The 12,191-nt window shown below is 39.5% G+C and overlaps 1 protein-coding gene across 3 annotated transcripts in view; it reads left to right on the forward strand.

The window, feature by feature from the left end:
- The first annotated feature begins 1,293 nt into the window (after nucleotides 1-1,293).
- vps13d (vacuolar protein sorting 13 homolog D) overlaps nucleotides 1,294-12,191 on the forward strand; it is a 62,308-nt gene continuing 51,410 nt past the window's right edge. For all 3 annotated transcript variants that reach the window (XM_061840888.1, XM_061840905.1, XM_061840898.1), the window contains exons 1-14: nucleotides 1,294-1,549; nucleotides 1,648-1,760; nucleotides 3,637-3,813; nucleotides 4,454-4,531; nucleotides 4,800-4,990; nucleotides 6,320-6,400; nucleotides 7,526-7,642; nucleotides 8,297-8,401; nucleotides 8,660-8,830; nucleotides 10,715-10,815; nucleotides 10,917-11,085; nucleotides 11,283-11,384; nucleotides 11,528-11,720; nucleotides 11,881-12,063. In XM_061840888.1, the coding sequence (XP_061696872.1) occupies nucleotides 3,717-3,813; nucleotides 4,454-4,531; nucleotides 4,800-4,990; nucleotides 6,320-6,400; nucleotides 7,526-7,642; nucleotides 8,297-8,401; nucleotides 8,660-8,830; nucleotides 10,715-10,815; nucleotides 10,917-11,085; nucleotides 11,283-11,384; nucleotides 11,528-11,720; nucleotides 11,881-12,063 (1,588 nt within the window). In that variant the 5' untranslated portion in view covers nucleotides 1,294-1,549; nucleotides 1,648-1,760; nucleotides 3,637-3,716. The remainder of the gene's footprint in view (nucleotides 1,550-1,647; nucleotides 1,761-3,636; nucleotides 3,814-4,453; nucleotides 4,532-4,799; nucleotides 4,991-6,319; nucleotides 6,401-7,525; nucleotides 7,643-8,296; nucleotides 8,402-8,659; nucleotides 8,831-10,714; nucleotides 10,816-10,916; nucleotides 11,086-11,282; nucleotides 11,385-11,527; nucleotides 11,721-11,880; nucleotides 12,064-12,191) is intronic.

Genomic DNA, 12,191 nt, shown 5'->3' on the forward strand with positions numbered 1-12,191 from the left:
GTGGCTCAACAGATAAAAAAAAACAAGCAGAAAAATACAGGAAAGAGGCATCAACAAAGATGATTGTACTCTGACGTTAATATTTTGCTGCAGAACATTTTGAGGCAATCAGTGCAATAAAACAATTTTTGTAACTTTCAGTGAGACTTCTCCCATAGGTTCCAGCTCGCCCGCAAACCTAGTGAGGATAAACAGTACAGAAAATGAATGAATTTGTCAATAATATCATATAGTTATTTACTAATTGGACTTAAAATTAGGTACAAAAAAATTGGAATGATTTCTGTTGCCTTAGAAAACTCTTTTATGTTTTAAATTTTCTTTCAAAACTGTGAGACAACTTCGGACACGCTTGAAGCTACGATTTTCAATTGAAATAAAAGCCACTTATAAAAACAGTACAGATGCGTCCTCAATAGGCATAGTTTTGTGAACAGTAGTAGAACAGTATAATGTACAAACAATCTTCTTCTTTTCCTTTCGGCTTTTCCTGTTAGGCAGGAGGTAGGGTACACCCTGAACTGGTCGCTTGCCAATCGCAGGCCACATGGAGACATACAACAGTCCCACTCACAATCATACCTAAGGGCAATTTAGAGTGTCCAATTAATGCATGTTTTTGGGATGTGGGAGGAAACCGGAAGGCCCGGAGAAAACCCACACAGGCATGGGGAGAAAATGAAAACTCCACACAGGCGGGGCTGGGATTCAACCCGGGTCCTCAGAACTGTGACGCTTTACTGCTGCTCCGCCGTACCGCCCAAATATAAATACAATTAAGGAAAATAAATATACATCTAATTAAAACAAATAAAAACTGTAAAGACAAAAGTTCTTGTTGCTCAATTTCAGTTAGTTTTGAATGTATATCACTAATTAATTTACCTTTCTGATTATTGATTAGTTTAAGAGACTTTAAATATTCATTGACTTAAATTGAGAATAATTTGAATGCTGCAATTGATTATAGAAATTTTGATTTGTGAATGTGACACCCAACAAATCATATAAGTTACTAATTTTACTCATTTTTTTACCTTTTGACTCATAAAATGTAAGGATATTTTTCTTCCCAATTGTGATTGTAAATTTTGTTTGACAAAAAAATGTATCAATTTCTTTCCAGAATGTAGTACTGAAGCGACACTCATAAAATATGCGAGAAACAACTACAGAATCAGTTTTACAAAAAGCACATTTGTCATCAATATCAAGAAAACATCAAATGTAGGAAGAAGATATGACGACGGTTTGTTTTGGTCACGTGACAGGAAGTACAAGTTTGAAGTCCAATCGTTTATGATCGTGCGACACAAATCTCGAATGGGCTGAACCGTTTTGTTTCGGTTTAGAATATCCTTGTTTTCCATGAAAACGTGAAAGTTTGCAGAATTTTGTGTTATACTTTGTTTCCGTGACGTTAAGTTGATTTGAGAGCGGGCACAGCATTTTGTAAGGTTAGTTTTAGCTCCCTGGTTAGCGTAGGAGTGTGGAATCCAACTTTGCCCTTTCCACAGCCACCTTGGCTTTGGAGTTGCCTGCTATCGCTGTACGTTTGGTTTGTCTAGTTTTGTTTTGAACTATATTGCTATAATTCTTGTTCGTGTTGATGGCGTGTTATTTTTGTAACGCTTTATGTCACTGTAGTTCTGCCTTGTGTGGCTGCGACGAGACGGTGTCACCTCCTGACAGTGGGATTCCGCATGCATCATGGACCCAGCGAAGGACTGATCGATGAAAAGCAACAAATGTTCTTGGCGGTGGGTTAGCAACACGCTTTTGAGTAACTAAGTGCTTTTAACGATGCAAGCGGTAAGCAGAACAAGTTCTTCAGCGGCTTAACAGGCACTAATTTCAGCAAGTTGGAGACCATAAGAACTTTAATCAATTTTTTTTAGGCGTCATCCAAAGTGTTTCTTATGGCTTGTTGTGTTCCACATGCCAGACAGCGTGATAGTTACAATTTAAGGTTCTCCCCCTGTGCTTCATTTGGTTCCAATATATCAAATGTACAAAACGTGCGTTTGTAACCAATATAACGATCCCAACCGTAGAAATAATAAATAAATCTGTAGCTCCATGTTGGTTCAATTATCTGTCTGGAGGCACAGTGGCCAACTTGTTTGCACATCGACCTCACAGTTCTGGAGTGTCTGTGGATTTGTAACGTTTTCTCAAAACACTCCAGGTTTCCTCCCACATCCCAAAAATATCTGGAGTAGGATGATTGAAAACTCTAAATTGCTCTTAGGTGTAAATGTGAGTCTGAATGGTTGTTTATTTGTGTCCTTCAATTGGCTAGTGACCACTGTGTACCCCGACTCTGCCCAGAGTCAGCTGGGATAGGCTTCAGCACACCCGTGATCCTCGTGAGGATAAGCGGTGGATTAGATGAATTAGCTGTCTGTCTGTTAGAGCATTGGTTTGGTAAACCAGAGTTCGTGAGTTCGTATCCCACTGGGGCCTCCACTCCCCGAGAGGGTTTGCGTCAGGAAGGGCATCCGCCGTAAAAACTGTGACAAACAAATACGCGCGTTCATCTGAGATGACACGCTGTGCCGACTCCTTACGGGACAAGCCGAAAGAAACTACTACTCTGTCCATCCACCCCTCCATAAATCTGTGGTTCTGAAATATGAATTTGAATTGCTGTTTTCATGTCCTCTGCAATTAACTGATGACCGGTTCATTGTGTAATGAGGACACATGGTATTGAAAATGGACAGATAAGGATGAGGTTGTGGTGGTAGAAATGTAATTTGAATGTACATATATGAATCAGCAGAAAACATGTTCACATTAGCAATGTGACAAGATTGCCCCAAAATGACAAAACGCAAAGTCTGGTTTGAATGGCCACTTCGACTGGAGTATAGTGCTCCAAGAATTTTGAAAAACCTATTGTGGGTTCCGGAGGAGTTTAGTTTTTTTACATTGAATTGGCATTTTGGGGAACTTTGGGGCAGCATGATGGATCAGCTGGTAAAGCGTTGGCCTCACAGTTCTGAGGACCCGGGTTCGATCCCGGCCCCGCCTGTGTGGAGTTTGCATGTTCTCCCTCGTGCCTGCATGGGTTTCCTCCGGGCACTCCGGTTTCCTCCCACATCCCAAAAACATGCAACATTAATTGGACACTCTAAATTGCCCCTAAGTGTGATTGTGAGTGCGGTTGTTTGTCTTCATGTACCCTATGATTGACTGGCAACCAGTTCAGGGTGTATCCTGCCTCCCCTGCCCGTTGACAGCTGAGATGGGCTTCAGCGCTCCCCGTGACCCTGATGAGGATAAGCGGTAGAAAAAATGGATGGACGGAGGTAACTTTGTGTGATTTCGCCGATAGAATATATGGTCCAAATTTGTCTTAAAAATATCTGCCAGTAAAGTCATGCAGGTTTAAGGTTAGGAGGGGTTAACCAAGTTGCTGCATCAAAATTACCATCCTTTTACTCTCAATAAAACAATAAACCACTCCACAAATGCACTGATCTGTCGTTTCCGTTGCTGGGTAAACAAGAACACCACATACTGGAGTGTAATACTGCTACAGTGGTTTTCAAAACAATATTGGTAGTCAAATCAACCTTTATCATCATCCTCGACAGTGGTGTCATATGCATTCTTCTTTCTGTTTGTCAGACATCTTGCGCCTTCCCTCTGAGAGCTGTTTTTGTTTGCATCCACATTTTGGAGAGGAGCAACTTCACTGAACCAACACGATGTTGGAAGGTCTTGTTGCCTGGGTGCTAAACACATACTTGGGAAAATATGTCAGTAACTTGAACACAGATCAGCTCTCCATAGCTCTACTCAAAGGTAATGCTGTACTTATTTAGCCGATGAATGAAGATTTATTGTATACTGTGATTTTTAAAAAAAAAAAAAAAAAAAATTTGCAGTGTTTGCACACATGGTTTACATTTAAAAAAAAAAAATAAATGTCAGGGTAATACAATTTGGTTTAATGTAACTTACTTTGACAGTCTTATGTCTGTGTAAATGTAAGCATTTTTTCTTTGCTGATTTAGCATGATAATGTTGAGCTTTTGACACTCAGGTGCTTTAATTTAACAAATTCATTATTGGGTCTTTTATTATCATTCTTCTTTGACAGAGTCAATTGAAACTGAGCATTATTGTCTTTTTAAAGACTGAATATTTCCCATATCTTATTTATTGGATCTCAGTAGATTGTGCAAGTGGTCGTAATGTTGTGGCGAGCCTGTGTGTTTAAAAAATCTTCAAGGACTAAAACGGTTCATTCAGTCCATTAAGAGTGCACAGAAGCAATCTGAATATATATATATATATATATCTGTGTGCTTATGTTGTATGTTCACATTCAACCTGAATGTTGGGCCCACATATGTTACATGACCGGTTCAACATGTTTTATTCACATTTTTGTTAGGCGACGTCAACACCAATGCCTACAAGCTTTACTCCTGATTTTCAGGTGCAGTTGAATTGGAGAACCTACCTCTGAGGAAAGATGCCCTCAAAGAGTTTGACCTGCCCTTTGAGGTCAAAACAGGTGAGATTATGGCTTCAACTTTTGGTTACTTATTTAGCCTCCACAAGCTAATTGTGTAATAGTTCTTTACAGTAAATATTTGTTTATTTAAGCACACTCCAAATTGGAGCTCTGCGCCAACAGTGAACTGTTGATTCCATTCGCCGTACCGCATATGCTCAATAGTGTCACGGGCGTGCTGGCACCGAGTTCAGCTAATTCTGGGCGAGAGCCGGGATACTCCAGGAAACTGGTCTCTTAATTTTTCCATGATCCTTCTTCTCTTTAGGCTTCATTGGAAAGATTACGCTCCAGATTCCGTTCTACCGTCCTCACAGTGACCCCTGGGTCATCTCAATGTCCCAGCTCAACCTCATTATTGGTCCTTCCCATTTGCGGGAGTATGATGATGAGAAGGAGAAAGAGGAGCAGAGGGAGCGTAAGAAATATCTCCTCAAGACTCTTGAAGAAAAATTCAAAGTAGGTTGATGGTTTCACTTTTGTTACCAGCAAGTGTTCATTCATAGGAGTGAAGGAGGGATTGTAGTTAAAAAGACTTTTTAAACACTGTTTAGGAGATTTGCTTTCCACTATTTAATGTGATGTATCACTCCTTTAACTCAGGCTGAACGTGTGATTTGTAATGATTGTAGTTTTGTTAATTCACCGTCAAGGTAAATTTTTATTCCCCCAGTCGCGAGGCCAACAATGCCCGCATTGCATCACATGACCGATGCATTGCCCCCCACAGCACCTCTGCCTAGTTTAAGCGTAGCCTTCCACGCAGGGGTCTAAAGAGGTTGCTGCGGGTGGAAGTCGCAAAGCTCATCTCTCATGGTTGGCCCATTAGTCACATGGTGTGATGACGTACTCACTTTTCCTTTTGGCTCCGCATACCACTTGCGTCGCCCCCTTTTCAATCGGTTTTGCAGCATAGTTAAACATATCATCTGGTCATTTTTGGAAGCAGACACACTTCCACAGTCGCCATTATTGTTACTTTCTTCCTTGTAACAAAGGAAAGTAAAAATGGCTAGTGGAAATGACCAAAATGTGCTAAGGAAACTCACGCTGTGTCTTCCTAGCCAATACCAGCTCTAGCGACACCTCTGACTTGGAGAAGTACTGCAGTACTTTTTCAAAACTGAGTGCATGGGTTGTTCTCAGTTTACCAACCAGAACTTAACAGAATTCTTAAAATATACAAATAAGTCCTAAAATATTCACAAGAAAACCTTTAAATTAAAATTAGGCCTGTTAACGTAAGGCCATTTCGCACCTCACTTGACAATGCACAGGCCATTTTCAACTTTCCCATTCATTGTGTATATTCTAGTTGAGAGTGCGATCACAGTCACGTCAAAAAGCTCTTCCAATAGGAGAGGTGTTGAGTTGTACTCAGAAAATGGAGTATGCGGTGATAAATGTAGTGTTTTTGTGTCACACACTTTGGGATGTAAGAGAATATGTATATTGTGGCATCCACAAAAAGGGATAAAGCTTTCTTGTGCAAAACAGAAAGATATATGTCACTGATGTTGTTAATCTGCGGTCTACTTCTCCAGCGGGAAAACGTTTTTGTTTACTTCCTGGTAGGCTTGTCAGGACATTCAAATTGGGGCACCCTGGTCCCGGGCACCTTTCGTGATGAGCAAGTGCAGTGGGAAAAGGACTTTAGATGTCCAAAGGTTTTAGTTTAGATTTGGGTTTTTTTTCTCAAAATTTGTGGTGTTGATAATTATGTGAGAAATGTTCTGAAATGATCTTTCTACTGTATGAACAATATATTTTTTCTGTTCCTTACTCCAGAGTGAGTGTGAACAAAAAGGAGAGTCTTACTGGTACTCTGTCACTGCATCGGTGGTTACAAGGATTGTGGAAAACATTGAGGTAAACCACTACAATATTAAACTCAACTAGGAGCTTTTAAAACATATTTGTCAACATTTAATACTAAATTTAGTATATTTTTTTGGCCGGCATGACGGACGGCTGCTTACCACATGCCTCACAGTTCTGAGGACCTGGGTTCAAATCCGGCCTCGCCTTTGTGGACATGCTAATAAGATTAGCACGTTGCATGTTACGGTAAATTATAATGTTTCAAACAACATATGGAGCAGCCTAGAATGCTATAAACTTGTCTACTTGTACTATAACTGTGAATGAGGACACCGGAAATAATGTACACTAGTTGCGTTTCCAAACTACTGTAGGTGGCATGAAATGAGTACGCGAGGTGTGTTCATGGACATTGAATTGGAGTAAAAAGTTATTATTTGAATGCTTTAGTCAGTCCCACTGTGATAATGTAGAATTTATTTTGTTTTGTAATACAAGAATGGCTTGTTTTATTAATAGCCAGATTTGTGAGGAATGGAAAGTATGAACTATGAACTTGTTTGTTTTTGGACCAATGAATTTAGTTGAAAATTTCAAATTATTAACTGTGGTTCAGTTTTGGAGCGATGAACTGAATGAACTTTGAGCTAGTTTCCATAGAAGATGAACTTTATCAAAATGATTGTGCTTTATTTTACATTGGAATATACATTGCAGTTTAAAAAAATGGAAATGTAATTTTTTTCCCAATATCATTGAGCCCTAGCCTGAACTGGGCCTTGCAATATAATCTTTGGACAGCCATAACAGTCTCCTTTTTTTCACCATGTTTGAGAAAAGTTTGTTTTTTTTTCCACCTGATGGTCAGTTTGAAGACTTAGCGATTTGCTGTTTAGACCTTGCAAAGTTGTGTTGTCTACTACCTAAGCAATCTGAGATTCGAGTGTAGTCACTCATGAGTCATGTGTGTAAAAAAAAAAAAAAGAAAAAAAAAGCACGTGATGGACCATGCATCCCTGAGGTGTGCCCGCATTCAGTGCAATTGTGTCCTGCAGCCAAATTTTCCAGGTTCTAAATTAACTATTGAGATGATAATTTTACATGCTGAATTAAAGACTGTGAACACTATTTCAATGTAGAGAAGCACCCTGATTTTCTGGTTAATTTCTTTAGCTGAACATCCAAGATGTGCACCTGAGATTTGAAGATGACACCTGCAATCCAGAGAAGCCCTTCTCCTTTGGAGTATGCGTCAATAATATTTCTGCTCAGAATCCCTCCAAAGATACGGCAAGTAGTGTCTGATTTTAAAGCAGTGGTTCTCAAATATCACCCTGCGACCCATATTTTTCTATTTTTGCAAAGTCACATTCCACTTTCATAGAGTTTAAGAACATTACAGGTTTTAACTTAAAAATAGCCTCTGAAAATATGTTCGGTATATTGTGTTTTTAAATGAGGTAATAAGGCATATTGTGTGTCACAATGTCGGGAGCCAAAGGCTGAGCTGGACTGTATTTAGAGCGTAAACCTGTGGGTTATAGAACAAGGAAGTAATATTTCTTAATAAGACAGACCCCAATACAATCAGTATCTGAGTTACGACTACCTGCACTTACGACCACCTATAGCAGATGCCTATTAGGTATGATTCAGGACCTGAGTTAAATACAAATGTCTGGGTCTGCAGGAATCTGACTTGGACTCTAATTTCTCAAACAAATAAAAAAGATATATAGTGTATTGATACATCAATTTGGATACAGCAGGATTAAAATAATCAATATTCTTCTTGATGGAAATTATGGAAATTACTAAAATACTGAACTTCATGAAGGGTTAGGTTCTACAGTTTATCTACCGAGCTCACTGGTTTACTTTACAAGTCTGTGTGTCCACATCTTGAAAAGAGCATTTAGAAAAGAATATTTTCTGTTTTTGTAGGCTTTAAATCCATTTCGACAGAAGCAGCTGGAGATTGAAGATTTTAGAGTCTACTGGGATACAGAATGTGAAATGCTGGCAAAACTCCCCGTTAATCAGATCCAGGTGAGACTTTATAATCAGTTAAAACATATTTTGTCTATCCTGTACTGATTTCGCATGAATCCTTCAGCCTGTCAATCAGAGATGTTGGTATGACATTACTTGAAAAGTGCTTAGTTGATGGGTTTGGCTGGAACCATGATTGAATCCTTACTTTCGTACATTTTTGTTTCCTATAACAAGGATATTGTTTTAATAGTGATTTGGAATGTCCCTACTATTAGAAGACACTTTATTTTTTTCTGTTTTGGCAATGTGCAGGAAGCGATGACCCAATGTATGAAGACGTGGGAACACCACTATATCTTTGAGCCTGTGTGTGCCTCCGTACTGCTCAGACGAAATGCCTCCAAAGAGCCTCTGAGGTTCCGACACACCCCACGGATTCAAGGCCACGTTCAGCTAGAGACCATGTCCTTACGCTTATCTCAGGTCTGTATCCTCATACTACCTACAGTGCCATGAAAGAGTATGTTTCCCCTTACTGATTTCAGTTTTGGTTTTTTTTTTTGCTTATTTGTCACACACAAAGGTTTCAGTTCAGCAGTTTCTAAATTCATATTTTATTTACTGTAAGGGGCAAAATTACAAACCTATCTGGCGCTATGTGGAAAAAGCAAATGCCCTCCCTTGTTAAATCACAAAATCCCTGTGACTAACCAAAAATTTGGGAAAGGTGTATTCAATTTCACACCCAAACCTGATTACCACCTTACCTGTTGAATCAAGAAATCACTTAATTAAAATATGTCAGAGAACGTAAAGTCGGCTGCAAGATCGCAGGAATCGATGCATTATGTCACAATTTGAAGAAATGAGAAAAACGTAATTGAAATCCATCAGTGTGGAAAAGGTTACAAAGCCCTTTCCAAGCCTTTGGGGCTCCTGTGCACCACAGTCAGAGCCATTATCCACAAATGGAGAAAACTGGGAACATTGGCAAACCTTCCCAGGAATAGACAACCAACTAAAATTGCACCCAAGAATACGACGACGACTCATCCAGGAGGTCACAAAAGAACCCCAAACATCTATAGACATGCAGGCCTCGCTGGCCTCAGTTAAGGTAAGTGTTTATGACACTGGTCAAAATTGACATCCATAGGAGAGTTCTCAGGTGAAAAAAAAAAAAAAAAAAAAAAAACTGCTGTCAGCAAATAATACAAAGACTTGTCTCACATTTGCCAAAACAACACCATGATGTTCCTCAGGACTTTTGGAGAAACATTCTCTGGACTGACAAGTCAAAAATTTAACTTTTTGGAAGGTGTGCAGCCCATTACATCTGCTGTAAAAATGGCACAGCATTCGATAAAAAGAACATTACGCCAACAGTGAAGCATAGTGGTGGCAGTGTGATGGTCTGGGTCTGCTTTGCTGCTTCAGGACCAGGACCACTTGCTATGATTGATGGAAAAATGAATTGTGCTGTGTACCAGAAAAATCCTGAAGGAGAACATCCGGCCGTCATTTCGTGCCCTCAAACTAAAAGGGCTCATGAAGCAGGACAACAATCCGAAACATACTAGCAAGTACACCTCTGAATGGCTCAAAAAGAAAGAAAAATAAGGTTTTGGAGTGGCCAAGTCAAAGTCCGGATTTAAATCCAATTGAGATGCTGTGGCATGACTTTAAACAGGCAGTTCATATAGAAAACCTTCCAATATGGCACAGTTCATACAATTTTCCCAAGAAAAGTGGGACAAAATTCCTCCGTAGCAATTTGAAAGATACATTGCCAAATATTACAAATGCTTGATTTCAGTTATTGCTGCCAACTTTTTCACAGAGGGTCAGAAAGGTTTGGATTTCTTTTGTGCCTTCATATATTGTATTGTCTTTGGAAAACTGCATTTTGTATTTCTTTGGGTTGTCTATTTGTGATGCTAAAATTGGTTTGATAATTCGAAACCAATGTATGTGATAGATGTGCAAAAAAATCCAGAAAGCTGGATTTTTCCCAGCAATGCCCGAATATTTTCCACACGATTTATTTCAACATCTAAAAAAATCTCAATGTGAAACACACAAAACCTGTCACTTTTCACAATTTTCCAAGGTTTAGTGCTGTAGCAATAGTAATATTTGAATGATTAAACTGATGAATGATTAAAAATGCACATAATAGTAGGATGCTAGGAGATCAAATATTTTATCTGAATGCCTTGTGACTGTTTATAGCAGACAGTTACCTTACAATAAGTTTCTTAAGGTGTCTTTTTTTTTAAACTTTTTTTTCTTGTTACATAGATTTTAAACAACTGTTATGCGTTTACTTGCTTGATTGACTGTGGCGTTCAATGTGTGTTCTCTTAGATCCAATACCAACAGATCATGGCCTTCCTTAAAGAGCTATATCGCCGCGAAAGGGAAATGCTTTACCGAAAATGGAGACCTAACTGCCCCATCTCTGGAAAGTAAGATAGAGCTGAGCCTCTGTGTGGGGAAGTCACGAAATCAACTATGCAAATATATAGTCCTTTCTAAAATGTATTTAAACGTTCAACATTTTTCCCAGCTGCAGACAATGGTGGTTGTTTGCCATGGAGGCAAACCTAAGTGAAATAAGGGAGCAGCGGCGTAGGGGAAGCTGGACCTTTGCCCTCCAGCGGGCACGGGATCTCCAGATTTACACCAGTCTCTACTTCCAAAAACTCAAAGGAGTACCACTAAGTCCCCAAGAAGAGGTACTATTCTATCGCCAACGGTGGTCTACAATGTCAGATTAGCTAATTAATTCTAATACAAGCAAACAGATCACAGGAGACAATAAAAGTAAATTACATTACATTTGATGTATTTGTAGTGGTGCTTAAAAAAAGCCTTGTGTGACACAGTCGTTGTCCAATTGTATTTTGTTTATGTACTTGACCTCATCAATTAGAGTGAGATTGAGCGAGTAGAGGAAGTGCAGACCTTGGAAGAGCTACAGGGTCTCAGAGAAATCGTCCATGACTGGTTTCGAAAACAGGAAGAGATTGTTGAGGTGAGATAGGACGTCTCACGCATGAATTCACAGATTTGACAAAATAATTTGTTTTTCTTAAAAGAAATCCACTTTTTGAAAAAATAGAAACAAACTTTTCTTCTTAAGAATTTAATTTACGGCTTGTTCTTCTTCTCATGCAGAATCTCCGAGAGACCAGCAGTGAACACCAGTCTTCTTTACCCACACCATCAATCCCCAAGAGTGGAAGCTCTGGTATGATCCAGTACCTGCAGTCTTGGTTTCCAGGTTGGGGTGGCTGGTATGGAGAGTCTCTGGACTCAGACAGAGGTCCCGAGGTCCTTCTGCCAAGCCCTTCTTCTTGGGATATTCTGGGTGAGATACAGAGATTGACAGGTGTTTGGGCTTACCAATGATGGAACTGACTCATCTATTGAGAAAAAGGATGACTAATATGAATCCAATGAAGTGCCGAGACTTTGTACCATTATTTGTTCAAATTACTTCTAGTAATGATGTTGTTGTTATTCTCCAGCCGAAACAGATCCTTTGTTTGACCCCATGGAAGACTCCCACACTCTGAACACATTTACAAGGCGAGATTACCTGTTTGCTCGGCTGGAGTTCTTACTAGAGAAAGGTGTTGTTACTCTCTTTCATCAAGACTCTAAAGACAAGATGCCACACAAGAGTGGAGTCATCCAGCTAGAGGTTTCTGGTAAGTGGAAAAACTGAATTTGAAGAGACAGTGCCACTTACTCTGTTGAGGGGTTTATGCTGCCAAAGTGTTTGGGAATTGGGGCGGAGTGGGATGTCGTCTCTATGGACGACAACAATATGAAATAC

The sequence above is a fragment of the Syngnathoides biaculeatus genome, chromosome 2 (genome assembly GCF_019802595.1).
Source record: "Syngnathoides biaculeatus isolate LvHL_M chromosome 2, ASM1980259v1, whole genome shotgun sequence".
Lineage (NCBI taxonomy): Eukaryota > Metazoa > Chordata > Actinopteri > Syngnathiformes > Syngnathidae > Syngnathoides > Syngnathoides biaculeatus.